Source organism: Camelina sativa, chromosome 15 (genome assembly GCF_030686135.1).
Source record: "Camelina sativa cultivar CO46 ecotype springtype chromosome 15, ASM3068613v1".
In the NCBI taxonomy this organism is placed as follows: domain Eukaryota; kingdom Viridiplantae; phylum Streptophyta; class Magnoliopsida; order Brassicales; family Brassicaceae; genus Camelina; species Camelina sativa.
The window spans coordinates 11,773,404-11,791,448 of NC_141894.1; the positions used below are offsets into that span (position 1 = coordinate 11,773,404).

The following is an 18,045-nucleotide window of genomic DNA, read 5'->3' on the forward strand; positions in this document are numbered from 1 at the left end:
ATTAATAGTAGGCAAAAAAAATCTATAAACCAAGGGGGAAAAAAGAAGAAAGGAAACAGTAGTTGGAAATGCATTCACTAGGATGAGGTGGTTACACGTCAGGTTGAATGGTGGAATCATAAAATAATAACAAAAAAAAATATCATATCAAAATGATTTAACCTAAGATTACGACTTAATCATTCTCGTATAGAATCAAATTGTTCACTTTGTTAGAAAAGCCAAATCTCTCAATAATCACTTGTTCAGAAATTTCTGTTGCACATGCACCCATTTTTATTCACCACCACTTGAGTTTGCTGTGTGTCTCTTTCTATATATACGTATTACGAGTCACTTCAACAGTTAAACCTCTTAACTCTTTGTTGAACGTGTTAATAAAGACAAAAGCCGATAAGTCGACTTTATCTGATACCCCAAAATAGGACCGGACCAGATTAGATTCGGAGCTAGACCCGAATTGGGACCGGCTGGACCAATCGACAAGTCTGATATACTCGGGGTCGGGGCTACTGCTTGGGTCTACATACATATATACTACTTCAAGTTTCATTACAAACATTTCAAGCCAGCAGCAACAGTGGAAAGGTTTCATTGAAGAAGTGTAGATAGCAAAACATAATGAAAACTAGAATAAAATTTTATTCAAACACGATAAGGAATGAAACTATTTAGAACCTTACAAGAGGATAACAATGGACCGCGATCCAGTCCCGTCTAACAATTGATGGGTGGGTTATGTGTAAAATATGAACTCGGGCGTGAGTCACTCCAAATAAATGAGGTATATTAAACGAATTTTCTATAAGGAAATACGGATTTTACAGGAGAAACAAAGCATCATGAAGAGACAAAAGGTTAAGTTATGGTTTGAGGATTTTATTACTTTAGGAGGGTACGAGGGCAAGAATCTGGTTTCTTATGATTCCCATGCACTTCTGAATCTCTGTATAGATCGGAAGGTTTTGCGAGCAGCAAGGCTGTAAACTCGCCACCGCTGAGTCTAGAACCTGGGCAACTTCACTTGGTGGGAATTGCCTCTCCGTACATTTCTGCAACAACCACAGAAAGTACAGCATTAACTTTCTCAGGCATCATAAATAATGTAATCATGTAAATGTTCAGATGGCTCACAGCATGAAAATTACTGAATGAGTTTGAGATTTGCACCTGTATCATAAGCAATGTAGCCATACAGCGTGAAACAAGTTCAGATGGGATTTGTAGGTCATTTTGGTCGGGTGGGTTTTGATGGGAATCATTGGCAGGAGTTGAGCTAGGTGGATTTGGTGTAGAGGGAAGACGCTGATCCTGGGCACCTTGTCTTTGGTGGACTGATGGACCTTCTGTTTGATCTATAGAAAGCTGATTATTTACAAAATCAATGGCTTCTTCCATATTTACAACATTATTTTTGTCTTTCCTCAGTGACGCCAACGCCTGCAGCAGAAATAGAGACAAATTCATTAAGTAGCCGAAACTGTTTGGCTAGACCTTGCGAGGCACAACCAATGATGAGTAAATTATCAACTAAGAAGCTTTTTCATATGGAGATCCCAATCATGGAAACAGGTAAACTCGTTATACACACACCTGTACAGCTCTGTATACCATTTTCCGTGCTTTTATTCTAGAACTTTCGACGATCTCAGACACATGGAATCCATTGGTTTCAGATGCATAACTGTCTACGTAAGTCAACTGGTCATCAGGTTCCCCTGATTTACTCATGTGTCTTATTGATGCATATGGCACATTCTCTTGGTAAGTATTCCGTTGCCTCAAGCCAAGAAGTGCCAATGAAACCTGTGCATAGTGAGACATATAATGCGAAACATCAGAAGCTGTATATAGTAACAAAACAAGATGACACTCTTAAAGTTCCTTCAATAAATCATGCCTGCTCATTGATTTCGCTTAGCTGAAAGAGAACTGCTGCATATTGTTTCTTAAAAGATTCAGAATCCTTTAGAGCACTATGTCCATCTTTCTGACTTTCCACAACCTCGTTGTTCATGCACTTTAGCTCCCTCAAAACTAGCTCCTGTAGTGTTGTACATTAACAATTAGTTGAAATGGAAACCATAATGTCGAAAGAGCTAGACAAACATGGAAGACATGATGGAAACAATATTAAAACTGAGTTAATTAAAGAGTAACTATCAAACCTCAAACAGTCGTAAAATTTATGATTAGTCAATTATAATTTTTTAATTCTATTCAATCACATCCTCTTGGAATCTCTACTTATAACGTGAAGGAAACCAGATGTTTAATGATAGCAAGAATATCATGAATATGGAAAGAAAAAAATGCAACCCGGGCATAGAAAAAACAATATATAAGAGAGAAGACTTAGAACAAAAACATATCAAATATGTATAGAAGGCTGAGAGAGTTAACAACTGGCCGAACCTTCTTGTCAAGCGCACGTGTTAGTTCAGAGAGAGCTTTGACATCAGCTTCTCTTGCCTGGATATGTCCAATAGTTGAAGGCTGAGGATTCAACGATTGTAAATCAAGAGCCTCGTCGACTCCATCTTGAGCTTGTGGATTTGAACTTGAGATATCTACCTGTGAATTTAAGGAAAACTTGTATATTAGTAAAATATATCTATCAAGTTTTAATTAAGCTGTAGCTACGATGACTGTAGTCAAATGAAAAATAAAGCCATTACAAGAGAAAGTGGATGCAAGTCAGGGGAATAACATTAGCTATTGTCTCAGAAGGAACTGTAACAGAACATTGATGTTATTTTTTATATAAGACTGGTTAGAGACTTTAATTATTGAACTAGCTCCCTAGGTAATAATCCCAGGGTAGACTGATGCTAGGTACAATTATTGGTCAACGACTTCAGGCAGAGAAACCCCAAACATTAATACAGTAGACGGAAACCCATCTATATTCCTAGATGTCAACCAGCAAACCAAAAAGAAAGCCCTCAATTCCTAGATGTAAATGAATGAAGCTAGTTCCTCCAGGTATGCAGAAAAATGAACTTCCATAAAAGAATGTAGAATATAGAAAAGCATAATGAGGCCTAGCATGATGGTCAGAAATACCAACCTTCTCCTGCTTTAGTGAATTACTAATGTTAAAATTTGGGGAGTTTAAGAGATGGCCTGTCTCACACGAAAGTTTGAGATATCCTTCCGGCGTGCTTTCCTTTACCTGCTCTTGCACTTTCTCCTCGCTAGAATTCTGAATGTTATAGTTTGGGAAAGCATAGTGCTTTGCAAGTGATGCTGGCATGTTTTCTAGAGGATTCAGTGGCATGCATTCAGTATCCTTCACCAAAAGAAGGATTTAAATGTTATCCAAAGATTATCAACATTCAAATTTGTTCTAACTCTCACGTCAGGAATTTTCTAGATAGTTTCTTAGTGCTTTTTGGAGTAGTCTTTAAAGCAAGCAACATAATAATTGATCAAGTATCAAGTGCTCAATTTATGTTGTAGGAAATTCAGTAGCGATTCTATTCACCAAAATTATTTGAGACTTTTGTCATATTCACAAATGTGCAGTAAAATGCTACGATTAGTTTATCCTTTTATTTATCTTCGTTTTCCATAGTCACTATAATTTTTCATCTATATATATAGTGTCAGAAAATCCAGATTCTATCATTGCCAGGAAAAAAGTTCAGTGTAAGGAAGAGTACCTTAACAAATTCCACCCCTAATTCAGGGTTGTCAAACTGAATCCGGTACCTAGAGTGATCAACAGTTAGGACACTGCCGTCATGAATCTCTCTCGACTTTGGATGCACGGAAATGACTCTCTGTGAAACATTTAGAGGCCGAGCCAGATCCATTGGAAGTCCTTCCCTCATGCCCTTGTTTAGTTCATCATAATGTTTTCTTACAGAGTCCCTGTATAGGTATAGCTTTTCTTTCTCCTCCTTCAAAAACTGTTGAGAAAATCGCCTCGGTTTCCCAAGAGAACTGCACCAATAAAGTATGATTAACGAAACATCCATATACACACAAAATAAAAAGAGTAGAAAATTAGCAGCACTTTAGTTAGTGATAACCTCCTTATGACACCCCATTCAACGCGAGTTAATCTAGGAACATGGCCCAACCCTACATGATCCAAATACTCAACAAACTCTTGTCTGGCAAACCATGGATAGTCAATTGCACTGTAGAACCACTCAAAAAGACACCATCTTCGTGCTCGGAAACTAGATATGCAATGGGAAAACTTCTCCTGCAGATTATAAGGATATGGTATAAAGTCTAATCAGAGAACTCGCAGACTAATTTCATAGAGATTAATGATCTTAAGATTGAAAGATGTAGCACTGGAGTTTCTTTAACATTTGGAAATAGTCTTAGCATCAGAAAGTTCACTTACTAGAGTCTCAGAATTTTTCCAGTCACCCATACTTGGAGGTTTCTCAGGTACTATCTTTCTTCTGCTCCTAACTTTAGTTGGCAAATTAACTTGTTTTTTTATGACTGCATTTGATGGAGCTAACTCATCTTCTTCTACTATGTTGTTACTTGAGGGAGTACGATCCTGAGGTTTAACAGGCTTCTTTTCATGTGAGTTTCGAATACCTGCAGACCGTTTACCTCTCCCAACAGGCTTATTTCCCTCACTTATTCCCTACAGCAGACAACAGCACAATCAGTCCTAAGATAAAAAGCTACAAAGTTCCACGATGAAAAGACAGAAATATTTAAATAATTTCAAAGATATATAATACATTCCAAAGAGCACTCAGATGCTGTATGAAATATTGTGTAATCAGAAGAGTTGAGTTGTACAGATGATACGTACCTTGTTATTGCAAGGCTCTATGACTTGTGAGCTTGCAGCAAGCTCATCTTTGGTAACCTGCAGGAAGAGAACCACTTCAATGTGATCATGAATTCTGACAGCAGAACAGTAAAAGCAACTCTGTCTTTGTTAAATATATATAATATAAATCTTCTCTTACCTTAGTTGGTGATGTTATCTGCCGTCTCTTTCGAATTAAAGAGCTACTAGGACTCTTTCTCTCAGTTTCAGTATTACAAAGATCATTGCTGCCTAATCTTCTCTGTTTGGAGTTTCTAAGAGAACTACTTTTAGACATTGATGCTGGATCAGTCCCTTTTAAATCTGACACAAAAGCTTTTCCAGCTCGATTTTCCTCAACTTGAACAGATGACTCTGCAATTACACCAAAATCAGAGTGAGAAAGTAGATAACAAACATGAATTTTCATGTATCCGTGTAATTATATGTATATGGTCAATAACATTAAGAAGCTTAAGACACTCGTTTAAATGTACAATAATTATAGGTCAAACATATTTATCCCACCAGTATCCGTGGTACTTTCAGGCATCATCAGCGACAGATCTGCCAGCGTCTGGAGAGCATCACATGCTGTGTCTTCATCTGCAGGAAGCATTGTAAGAAAAAGAAGCTGAAGTGTCGGTATAAACAGTAAAAATTGAAACATGGCAACATTACAATGCATACATGCAAAGAATTGCTATAAAATTAATTCAAATAAATGTAACGTGAGTTGAATTCCAAACAAACACAAAGGAGCTTCTGTAGTTTGTCATAGAAAAGAAGAATATTCAGGAAGAATGACATCATAAACCCCATTATGGATGTGGTCAAATTTTAATTCTAAGCTCAGTAGCGAATCTTAGATTACCAGAAACAGACAGTAGTTGCTCCCGAAGTTTATAAAAACCAAAAAAAAATTATCACTGAACAGAAAATTTAAAGTTGAAAACAGCAGATAGAGTGACCACCAAATACAGTAGTAAGCCTTAATATTTTAAGTGGATAACTGGACTGTAATTTATGGTTTTCCTAAGTATAGACATGTCTTCACCTGCATCCCTGGGGGTGCTTTGAATAAAGGGTAACTGAATTTTCTATTAATACCTTTTTTCCTACTTTGATGTGCATGGCAGATAGGTAAATTCAGACAGAGAATTGAGAGACTAGAACACACCTGCAGTGAAGAGACTCTTTTTACTTTTTCTCCTTGAAAATTTATATGTGAGTTTCAAAGACTTCTCATCCCTTTCTGGTTCAAATTTCTCATCGAGGGCGCCTAAGCTTGGTGCTTCATCTGTACCACTGCAGGCTTCTTTTGCATCTTCTTTTTTAATGCCTAATCTCCTCCTATAGTATTTTCTTCCTTTTTGCTGCACTTCCATGGCGCTAGTACCTTCTCCATGCGTCAAGTCATTTCTACCTCCAGAATAATCCGCATTATCAGCTTCAGTGCTTCCTAAGCTTGGTTCACAGCGAACATCTTCCATATCACCGGCACGAAGCTTGGCAATCGCCAAGTCAATATCGGCACGCTGAATATCATAATCTATCAGTCCAGATTTCTATAAAACAGTTCCTACTCCAAAAAGCTTTAGGTCCTTCTATTTAATTGATTTTCAATAGGCTATCATGTAGGGAAACCAATATATAATTTCCTTAAAACTTCTTCCTATAGTGTATTCAAGCAGAAAAAATTTTAAGAACCACATAAATCATAAGTAACAGTAAAGGAGATTACCATTCTTTCACCCTTTTTATCAGAGAGGTACATCTTTGCTTTTTTATTCGGTGTGTGGGAGTTATTTGTAGAGCCACCTCGTCGCGAAGCCTCAGCTAATGCTACAGCAATCTCATGTTCCATATCGTCATCAGTATCATCCCCCTTCTGACTTAGACCCCTCTTAACAGGTGATAAATATCTTTCCCTAGTATCCTTCTCAATGGTATATGGGATAGGAATTCTAGGAGTCCTTTTTCCAACAGCACGAGGCACATTCTCTTGGTACATGAAAATTACGATTTACAAAATAGTTAGCAACCATTAGATCTTTTTCATTAGATAGATAGTTAATGAGCATTGAGCCCATAAAATTTCGGGGAGGTAAATCGTTTTTATCCCACTTCATACATTAAGGGAGGGTACTAACTTGAGTTGCATCTTCTCAAAAAACTTCTTTTTACAAATTTCTATTGAACATTATTGACGCTAGTAAAATAAGGGAAAGAGCAGTTCTATCTAAGCTAATTCTGCAAGGCATTCAAAAACATGGTATGACACCAGAAAGGCTGCGATTCTTGAGGAAAAAACATTTGCACCAAGCAAAGACTCATGCATATAAAGAATTGTATGTGTGCATGGACAACTCATGCTTGTGAAATGGGAGAACAAATTTTGAGGCAAAGAGGAGCAGAGAACAATACCAGTACGTCTCTTTTTCAGCGATGGCAAGAAGCCTGAAGAAGACCTGAATTGCAAGCGGTCAGACAGACCCTCTAATCCTACAGAGGGATGATCTGAGGATTTTACTCTAGAGCGCTTAGAGGCTGACCTCGGAGTTTCAATACCTTCATTGTTTTCCTGCTCACTGTCACTTCCTCCATGCTAGAGAAGAGATAGACTCGTTACATAATAACATAAAATCAAATGCAGCCCATACTACCACACTAAGTTAGCTGGACATCATCTTTCTAAGATATGCATAATGGTTAACCAAAAAACACCCAACCAAAAAAAAATATTGTCTTTCCTGGGCTAAGCTATATTTTCAAGCGACAAAACTTGAACAAAGAAGAGTGCTAAACCCCTAGGTGTGACAAACTTCAACAAGTTGTCAGATGTTCCATAGGAACAGGTGTAAGACATGTACAATTGTTGAGTCTCAAATAGAAATAAGTATCCTGAACTGGACCAAGTGCGTGTATGTTATAACCATATATAGAAATCAAATAACGATTCGAACGGTTTAAAGCACTTACCAAAACAGAGTAGTGATCAGTCATCATCGCATTAAGGCCAACCACAGAAGCAGTGCCTTCGGGAAGAGACAAGTAAGCCTAAAGTACAGATGGCAAAATATAAGTTGAAAAATGTTCAGACCAAGATCAAAAGACAGATCGAGGAAGGAGGAGATCATGCTAACCTTATTCATAGTGTATAGAGCCTCTACCATTTCTGCAGAACGGCTATGTACAAACGCAGCCACCTACAAACCATAGAGGAGAAAACACCATATTTATTGCTGGTTTCTGCAAACCAAATTGATTATAAAAATGACAATACCATTCCTGTGACATTTATCGGAAACTGTGGCAGCAATTTATTACCCTTTTTTTTTTGCATAATAGAATGTTGTACTACAAATCATATTCCATATAATGCTTATTTTGCTAACTCCACTAACCTTTTTCCATTCTTTTCCAAATTTGCGGTATCCTTCATAAAAGCGCTCCAACTCTTCCTTGCTCCACTGAGGACCTAACATATCCGACAACTTCCTCTTCTGCATGTAAGGAACACTATAAGATATGCTTGGATACCAGCTGATACAATTTGTTGTAGCGACAAAAGTTTGCTTGCACGTTGGAGACAAGGGTAAAACAGTGTCTCTTCTTGAAATATGAACGTAATCGGAACTTAAAGTAAAAACGATATGAGAAAACCAACCATTTTTGTCAAAAGAAGGTAATAAACTACTTGAATCAATCAAGAAACAAGTACCGGGTAAACACTAAAAAGTCTAGCAGATATCTTAGGTATATACTAAAGATTGGTATCCTTCTGCAGCCTAACTATGCAAAAAAAACTACAATAAAATCTCAGACTGATCTATATAATCCTACCTAAAGTTGACATCCAGTTAAAATATCAAGTAAAGAGCTTACCCGTTGTTTGGTTTTACTCATATTTTCTTCCTCTTTTTGAGGAGAAACAGCTTTACCACGAGGAGTTTTCTTGTACTTAGATTTCTTAGACCTTGAAGGCGCCATTAGCTAAGCTCTTCTGTTACCTGAAACATTCCCCAAATTGAAACCAAGTTAAGATTTCAACAAGATACAAAACCCAATATGCACAATACATCATAGACTCATTCCAAAGAAAACGACTACAGGGGCATTCATGAAACTAAAAATCCAGCATGCAAAAGCAAAAGCTCATCATCAGTGTCAACACTACTTCCGCTCAATATAGTATGAAACCCAGAGAGAGAAGGTTTACAAAAAAAAAAAAAAATCAAAAAATTGTACGAATTTGAAATTAATCCCCTTCAACAACTCCAAGTAGTTAACTTTATACTGAAATTTGAACGAATTCAAATCAGACGACCTTGACACACCCATCGATTTGAGCTTCAAAATTCAAATCACACAACCTCACACCAAAATCGAATTCGAATCGAAACTTCAAAAATCAGTGAAGCAGATTCCCCAAAAACAAAAGAGAACCAAAATAAACTCATAATACCTTCGCACCTAATCCACAAATTTACCCTACCGAATTAGAAACGAAAAAAAAACCGATTAAAAGCACAAATTATTTGAAAAATTCGACGAGAACGAATCAGAATCAGGGTTAACCAAAGTGCCTAATTATCGCAAAGAGAAGATTTGCAAGAGCTTTACCTAAATAGAAGAAGAATCCAAAATCACTCAGAAACCATCGCCGCCGGTAGGGACTTGGGAGATAAAATTACAGAGGAGAAATCGGAATATGAACAGATCAGAGCTTCGGGTTTTTGAAGAGATCGATGAGATTAACGGAGAGAAGAAGAAGATGAAGAAGCAGCAAAACAAGAGATTGACACAATTTTTTTTTTGGGGATATATAACCGCGAAAAAAAACTTTAAAATAAAAAAAAAATAAAAATTAGAGAATCTCATAAAAAATGTAAATTTCGTTGCTACTTTTTTATTTCTTTCGATTTGCAGGGAGATAACACATTTTTTGCTTAATAATTATTGCGAAGAAACAAATTTTATTTATTATTTCAAATAAAACTTGCAAAAATTCAACCCGGTTCGGTTTACCAAATAAATTTGGAATCATCCGGTTTATTTTAGATATTCATTACGGTTACAGCAATACTTTTTTTTTTCTCTCTTATTTAGGGGGCAATGGTATGGAGCGGACCTTCTTCAATCTGGACAATCTCCTCGAGCTCCCTCACAACCCCGTCCATATTTACCCGAATCGCCGGTGGATATTTCATACATTTTACCATTATCAGCATCAAACTCATCAACGAATGTTTCTTGAACGTTCCAGTCATCCTCTCATCGTTCATTGTGTCTGAATATACCCGCTCAACTATCTACACATTTCCACAAAATACAATTTTCCAAACAAACGAGTTTTAACTACATATTAGAATAGTGTATATTTCCAAATTGGAGAAAGCGAGAGATTGTTTTTTGTTTTTTTTTTCATTACGTACCCATATAACAAGGTCAAGGTTTGATTTGAACTCTTCTGGTTCTTCACCGGTGAAAAGCTCTAGAAGGAACATCCCGAAGCTGTAGACGTCAACAGTTTCCTCTGAACCACCTCTATAGAAAAAGATAAAAAAAAATCATATATTCATTAGAACATATATATATGTTTAGGACTCTTAAGATGAATGATGTAACTTATTTTATCGCAAGTGAATCTGTACGTACTTGTCATTATCGAAGAACAAAGGAACAACAGGTAATTCTTGAACAAATCCCGACATTCCCGCATCTGAAACCTTGGCATTGAGGTTAGCATCAAGCAAAACTTTGTTCGTTGTAAACCTTTTGTGTTGTAATGGAGGGTTCAAGTTGTGCAAGTGTTGCAACCCTATACATTCAAAGAAGGAGAGACTTGAACTTTTTTACAAAAAAAAAAAAAAAAAAAAAAACAATTTGGATCATCCATCTTGATTTATTACCTCTGGCTGCTCCAAGAGCTATGGATACCCTTTGCTTGAACGTTAAATCAGCATGTTCTACTCAATGACCAAATAGAGAGATGATCACATAAAAATCATGTATATATATATATGGACTAAATTTTAAGAGTTCACTATTATGCATGTATTCATACCTCTTAGATAATCTTGCACGTTACCGTTGATCAAATACTCATACACGAGCACTTCGTACTCACCGTCATTGTAACAATAGCCGACAAGATTAACCACATTATTATGTTGTGTTTTAGACGACATGTAAGAAACCTGAGATCCAAACACACAAAGTATAATCTAGTCATCTAGATATGCCACACAAAAAAAATATTTTCAGTGAACTCAACAAAATTTTGTTTATGTGTGTACCTCAGCCAAGAATGTAGGATGGCGATAATAACCAATCCCCGTTTTGATCACAACAGGCATGTCTCCGATTAGCCCACTATAAACAAGTCCATAACATCCAAACCCGATAAGATTATCCTCGTCATAATCGTTCGTTGCTTGCCTCACTTCCTCCGACGTGAACTTAATCAGGCCTTCAGGCATCATTTCCTCCAACGGGAACTCAATCACGCATTCAGGCATCACTTCTACATGTGAATTACATGACCATCAATAGATATAATTTCTTATATGAGCATACAAAAAGGTGTAATTACATCAATATGTAACAATCTAAATCAACTAATACGTTAAACTAAAGAACAAATCCAATATAAAAAAAAAAACTTAATGACCTATTCTTTATTTTTTTTGTTTTATATATATAGAAGAGATACATTTTAAAGACTTTAAAAGCTTTCATCTTTTATAATTACACTTGAAAAATTAAGAGTTCCAGCTAAAATTTGTAGTTACAAATACTACATACCAAAACATCAAATGTATATATATAAAAAAAGTGATTAGACAGACTTACCAACTTCTCTCGTAATGGTTGAATCCTTACGGGAAATTTTGTTGTCATAACAGAGTACTCTGTAAATCCAGAAAAGTGCGCATATAATCGCTATGATCTCAAATGCAGCCGCAATCATCGTTGTGTTAAGCTTCAACATCATCAAAATCTGTCACCGTCTCTACAAGAAAGGAAAAAAAACCAACATTATAAACATATAATTGATCATTTCAATTTTTTTGGTTTCACTAACATTCAACAGCCCAAATTACACATCAAATAGGTGACAATTAATTAATCGATTAAATATATCGAAAGTCGAAACTAAATCCAAAAAAATTCCAGAAAGAAGCATAATCTCTAAATGATTATATTATTTTATATAGATTTTTCCGTTAAATAACAAATCCATGGTTTATAAAAAAAAAAATTACAAACGATCACTTAAATGGGAGGGGCATTAGCAGAGAGAACATAACGGTAAGGATAACGAGTGCTCCGCCCGTCAAGCGGGCGGCAGGAGCAGCAGGCAAGTACTTGGAAATATATGGTGAAACAACAGTGACACTAGTGCAAACTGAAAATCACAAAAAAAATTATCATCTACTCATGGATAAAAAAAAATCACATACCTTTTTCAAATATGTTCAGAAACCAAAGCCAATATGATTCAACTGTGATATATCATTTGGGAGAAGGAGATGACTATATATAACAGAGATTCAGTGATAGCTCATTGTTCAATGTATACATACATACATATATACTTATTTGGAATAAAAAAAGTTTTAAAGGTAATAAATCCAATTACTAAATATATTACGACTTTGAAAAAATAGTTTTGAAATTATTTGACCAGCTATACTATTGCAAATCTTATCTAATCATGATTTCCATACTAATGATTGGAGGTAATCTTTACTTAAAGATAAGATGCCATAACACGTGGCAGCGGTATCGTTGTGTTTGAAGCGTTCCAATCCAAGTAAAATCTAAACATATTGTCTTATGGGCTTGATGATACCTAGATGCCGCTAAAAGTAAACAGATTATCTTATGGGCCAGATGGTACCTAAACAAATATAAAAGTAAACGTATTATGTTTGGGCCGGTTGATACCCAACCATCTTCACCAATAGTTTCACGGTTATAGCATACTTTTCTTGACCAAAAAAACAAAATTTATGAACTTTTTTATTTTCGGATTTTCACTCCGATTTGGGTAAACTTGCAGCGGAGCTCTGCTTCCGACCGATTAACCGGCGCCTAAGCGGCGGTCGCGTTTTTAACAGGGGTTTCACCTATATACTTTGCTATCTTTGAAAAAATTAATGATATTCCTCCAAATAGTAAAATTTAATAGTTTGACATGCATGCAGTCCAACCAGTTCAAACAAATTAGTCTGTTTTTTTAACATGCTGACTAATAAGACGAAATTTTTTCCATTTTGATTTGATTTTAAAACCTAGCTCTATGAACATAATTAAAAAAAAAAAAACTTATCTTAATTTTAGCTCTTCTATCTCCTTAATTAAATATATGTAAGATAATTCCTACTTAGTTAAAGCCTTCTAAATAGAGAAATTTTTACCAAAGAAATTAACTTGTAACGAGTGGGAAATAAGACAACGATTTTTGTCCAAAATGGGTTATAGTTAATCATTAAATCAACCTCCACATAGACATACAAAGTAGTTCTTCACATATGCTTTAATTAAACGTACATAAAGTGAAGAGACTTTCGAAGGTCAAAGTAAAGATGATATGTAATATAAAACACTCAAGAGAACATCAACTAAGTGTTAAAGCCACAAAGCACCAGCATCCTTGAGCAACATTTTCAATGACCCATTGAGATGAAGAGTCATGACAGTATTGGCCGTTCCTACGAACTTCCCTCCGACAAAAACCGCAGGAACCGTAGGGCTGCAGCCTAAACGGGCCAAAGCCCACTCGATGTCTTTTCCGTACATGTCTTGATCGATCTCTACAATCGCCGGGCTCACGCCTTGCTCGTAAAACAGCCGTTTAATTGCATGAGACATGCAACACGTACTCTTGCTGAATATCACCACTGCTCTTTGCGACGCTAATCTTGCTACCACATCCATTTGTATAGATAGTATTAATTACTCTATTAGTGTCTATAAATGTCTTTTCTTAGAAGCTATTGGAGTTTTTGTGTTGATGAGTTTGTGTTGGAGAGGTGAGTTTTGGAACTCTATTTATACACATACTAGCTCGCATGTAATCTTTATGAATAGAGGCTGTATCTTGAATTAATGATGGGGGCAACGATAAAGGGGGTGAATCTTAATTTGTGGGAAGTTAGATTGTGGATAAGAGAAGCAGATGATATGATGCTCGAGAGTTGACAAATTGTGTGAGTAAGAGAGTGAATAGAATAGAGATTTTGAGATATGCATATTGTAACTTGTGATCATGATGATGTATGAAGAGAAAAAATTCCAATATTTTTGGGGATCAGTATTTACGTGTACAGGGAATGTCAACTTTGGATTGATTCTTATATATCGATATCATCACTTTCTTGCCGCAGGGGGAGTTTACGTAGCCATTTATGACAAATGCTGAACTATATAGAAACCCAAATTCAAAGTAGATTAACAAATGGGTTACTACTTTTTAAAAAGTAACTATGAAAGAGTTCGTTTGCGTTCACACTCTATGCACTCTCTCAGATACGTCCATCCTTCTGGTTTTTGTATAATTGCATGTTGGGTTTACTATAACAAAACAGTTCATATTCTTAATAAGATGATGGGACACAGAATTCGTTTGTGACTCTTGAGATATCAAAGGAGCCAAATATTACAAACATAAGGAACCGTACGGCAATGATGCAAGTGGCGACGTGAACATTGTTGTACTTGAGGCATAATTAACCAATAACCACGTCATCTGCAAAATTCCTCAAGCTACTATTGGTTTAGTGTGTCATTCTCATCCACGTTAAATGGTAAAATTTGAATTGACGATCATCATTTCATATTTTGATCCAATATATATACGTTTGATGTAATAACCAAAACCAATATAACCACAACTACCATTGATGATTAATTGGCTAAAAATTGGCCTTAGTACCAAGATCTCCATCGCAATAAACAATTTATTTTATCATACAGAAAACAAAATGATCAGTTTTTACTTTTTTGTACTTCATTCGTTTTTACACTCTGTACTACTACTATATTTATTTTTAGAATATGAAGTACTACACGGTTCTCAGTTTGATTCTCGAAACTTGTAATCTAAAATTTGATACGAATTAATTTGGAAACATTCTGTATGTTGGTGATTCATTGGCTCAAAAGACTATATATCTCTCTCTTTTATCATCCTAACTTTGAATCGAAACTAAAGCTGATGTAATCAGAAATCCGATGTAACCGAAACCGTGGATGATTAGTAATATTCTAATAAGATCAGTCAGATAAATCACGCTAGAAACTAGTGGACGATCTTTGGGACCTCCTGAAGGATATATCGTCATATATATGAGCATGGCGCATATCTAGCTAAATGTATAGATATACTAGTACACTCGCGCATAGCGCGAGATAACTTTATAATAATTTAACATATTTTAAATTTTATAAAACAATTAAAATTTTATATTTTGTGTTTCGATAAATTACTTTAGATTGTTATTAAAAAAAAAAAAATAAGTATTCTCAGTCATTCAAAATGGATGACTATTGATTAGTTAAGCATTAAACTGAATATTTTGTTAATATGAAAGGTTATTTTAAAATATATAGTCAATATCCCATAATATATAGAGCTCTTCATGTTTTGATGCACAATCAAGACGTACAAACATTTTTTACGTTGAGAAAAACAACACTGATTACATATAAAATAAAATGCGGCTGAGCATGGACATTATATGTTAGTTTGTCCGCTTTTAACATAATCTATAAAACATCAATATCTTTTAAAACTAGATACCTCCAAGAAGGACAAGACAGTAGCTTGAATTTCTCGAATAATCTCTTCATGTGCCGAAACTCATGCTCTTCTTTCATTCTCTATGTAATTAATTTCATTAATTAGATAATTAAAGGTAACATAAATAATTGTGATATTTATATATTACCAACATGCTTCACACATGCTTAAAAGTTTTATTATTATAATTTGAATGTTTTAGCAATAAAATATTTGAATCTTAATGAATTATACAAATGACTTCAAATGCATTTGTGTTCTAGTAGCAGAATTCTTTGTGTTTCTTGATTAATTGCATTTGGAAAAGAAAGTTCTCTGTTAGATATTTCTATATTTTTACCACGTACTTTATATCTATCAGACATACTAAATGTAAACTGAATTTTATTTTAGAATTGAGTAAAAAAATATTATTAATATATATCGATATATTATTATATCAAATAAAAATTATTTTTTTGTATTACTTTCTATTTAAAAATAATATATATATATATATATATATATGTTGTATTATACTCAAAATGACCAACGAAAAAGAGTAAAAACATACCATCGTATTATCGAATTACTTTTTTTTAGTGTTAACTGCATAACCTAAGAGAACATAAAATAATTGTTCACCAGATAATCTTTTTTTTTCTTCTATGTTTTTATTTCTAAACTAAAATCTTCCTACTTCTCCAAGACATTGTCTCTCTCTCTCTAAAATGCAAGTGGGATTAGCTTAAAGTGATCTTTGGATATTTCGACTTGCACACATGCTGAAATCCCATTGCTTTGCTCTGCTTGCGGGTAAGAAATATCATCAACAATCGATCATGGCTAGGAAAAATAATGGAAAATATGAGAAGAGAAAATAAGTGCATACATAGTATAACCCAAACAATAATTTTGCGAAAAGAAATTAGATGTTAATAATATTTTAAGAAAATAATTAAGACTAAATTGTGTAAGAAAATAAAAACTGAATTTGGAAGAATCACATGGCTTTGGAAACCCATATCATGAGATATATATCACTTAAAATCCAAATCTTCCTCGACCCTAAATCCTAAACCATCGCAAAACCTTTCTCATCAGAAGTCATAACCTATAAATAAAATAAAGGACCATGAAAATGGTTATCGAAAAGAAAGTTAACAAATACAATTGTAACGTTAAGGAACAAATTTAAAGTAATAGTATTCGAAACAGTTAATATTTGTTTAAACTCATTTTAATGGGTAATACATACAAACACTTGTATAAAATATAGCATGGACAATAAATACCATAAATACTGTGACTAACATATAAAATCTATTAGGGTTTGTGAATTATGATCTAAAACTAAAATTTTTATATTAAAAATTTATCGGATCAAAAGGAAAACAAATTACAATATTAATATACAAAATAGGCATTTGAAATAACATTTACCAACATTTTACAAGTAAGAATGTGTTATGTGCCTAAGACCTTCTTCATCTAAATCTTTCTAAAGAATAATCACATTTCACATGTCCACTTCTATATATGCTCCAAAGTCTTCATCAATTTGTAGATAAATTTGTAGTAGTATGAAAGGGTTTTCAGTTATTTTTGGTCAACGATCATAGGAGTTATGGTTACATTTCAAAGAATATATATACCATAGATTTTGTTATTGCTTTTTTTTTTTTTTGTAAAACACAAATTGTATTGCAGGTAATACATTAAAGTGTATTCATATGATGAAAGATTTTTTTTTTTAATTTTTTTTCAAACATCATGGGAGTTACATTTTAAAGAACTAATATGCAATAAATTGCGTTTAATGATTACTATTAAAGGAAAATAAATTATCATATTGTTTTATATTTTGAAATTATTTTATAATAAATTGATTTGATCTTTTCGCACAAAAACTGTGAAACAAATATTATGATTTTTTGTCAACAAATAATTATTATAATATTATTATATTTTTGTAGCTTAAAATTTGTAAAGAATTTAATAACCATCACATTATATTTTTCCAAAATTATGATATTAATATTTAAATCTTTGATTGTTGGAAATTTATTTTTTCAAAATTTTAATATTAACATTTAAGTCTTTCTTATTTCCAAAATTATAATATTTAATACGATGACATTTGACAGCGTATATTTTCGACACCTGTCTTCACTTCTTAATTATGAAATTCTTTTAATTATTTTATTTTCAAAATTATAATGTTATGATAACTATATAAAATATTGATAAATGATACCTATGCGAAATTATAATGTTATGGTAATTATATAAAATATTGATAAGTGATATCTATATATAATTACTTAAAGGACATTGCATATATAAATTTCAATATATTTTTTAGTACAGAAATATTATTTAAATTTAGTTAATATGAATAATGTATGTAATTTTGAGAAAAATAAATTAAAAGAATTTAATAATTAAGAAGTGAAGACAG

At 33.9% G+C, this 18,045-nt stretch overlaps 3 protein-coding genes across 7 annotated transcripts; all 3 read right to left on the bottom strand.

Annotated features, from left to right (window-relative positions):
- Positions 1-622: 622 nt before the first annotated feature.
- LOC104746569 (protein ALWAYS EARLY 3) lies at positions 623-9,758 on the bottom strand. Of its 4 annotated transcripts, none has more exons than XM_087489533.1 (21): positions 9,419-9,746; positions 8,681-8,805; positions 8,200-8,298; positions 7,939-8,001; positions 7,775-7,852; positions 7,348-7,400; positions 7,220-7,263; positions 6,537-6,796; positions 5,973-6,330; positions 5,321-5,398; positions 4,953-5,167; positions 4,793-4,849; positions 4,364-4,618; positions 4,038-4,216; positions 3,666-3,948; positions 3,071-3,292; positions 2,416-2,574; positions 1,901-2,044; positions 1,594-1,806; positions 1,171-1,440; positions 623-1,052 (listed from the first exon to the last, which is right to left on the bottom strand). In XM_087489533.1, the coding sequence occupies exons 2-21, from the start codon at positions 8,783-8,785 to the stop codon at positions 888-890; spliced, it is 3,300 nt and encodes a 1,099-aa protein (XP_087345659.1). In that variant the 5' UTR covers positions 8,786-8,805; positions 9,419-9,746; the 3' UTR covers positions 623-887. The 4 variants fall into 4 exon arrangements, with proteins under 4 accessions (XP_087345659.1, XP_087345660.1, XP_087345658.1 ...); XM_087489534.1 differs by having other exon boundaries at positions 2,416-2,570; positions 3,067-3,292; XM_087489532.1 differs by having other exon boundaries at positions 7,220-7,400; positions 9,419-9,758.
- Positions 9,755-12,585, bottom strand: LOC104746570 (protein CYTOSOLIC ABA RECEPTOR KINASE 1). Of its 2 annotated transcripts, none has more exons than XM_010468083.3 (8): positions 12,262-12,585; positions 11,651-11,810; positions 11,095-11,321; positions 10,863-10,995; positions 10,708-10,764; positions 10,454-10,616; positions 10,231-10,342; positions 9,755-10,107 (listed from the first exon to the last, which is right to left on the bottom strand). In XM_010468083.3, the coding sequence occupies exons 2-8, from the start codon at positions 11,790-11,792 to the stop codon at positions 9,901-9,903; spliced, it is 1,041 nt and encodes a 346-aa protein (XP_010466385.1). In that variant the 5' UTR covers positions 11,793-11,810; positions 12,262-12,585; the 3' UTR covers positions 9,755-9,900. The 2 variants fall into 2 exon arrangements, with proteins under 2 accessions (XP_010466385.1, XP_010466386.1); XM_010468084.3 differs by having other exon boundaries at positions 11,095-11,318; positions 12,262-12,522.
- Positions 12,586-13,262: 677 nt separating this feature from the next.
- Positions 13,263-13,846, bottom strand: LOC104746572 (monothiol glutaredoxin-S10). Its single transcript, XM_010468085.3, has one exon. The coding sequence runs from the start codon at positions 13,739-13,741 to the stop codon at positions 13,433-13,435; it is 309 nt and encodes a 102-aa protein (XP_010466387.2). The 5' UTR covers positions 13,742-13,846; the 3' UTR covers positions 13,263-13,432.
- Positions 13,847-18,045: the final 4,199 nt, after the last annotated feature.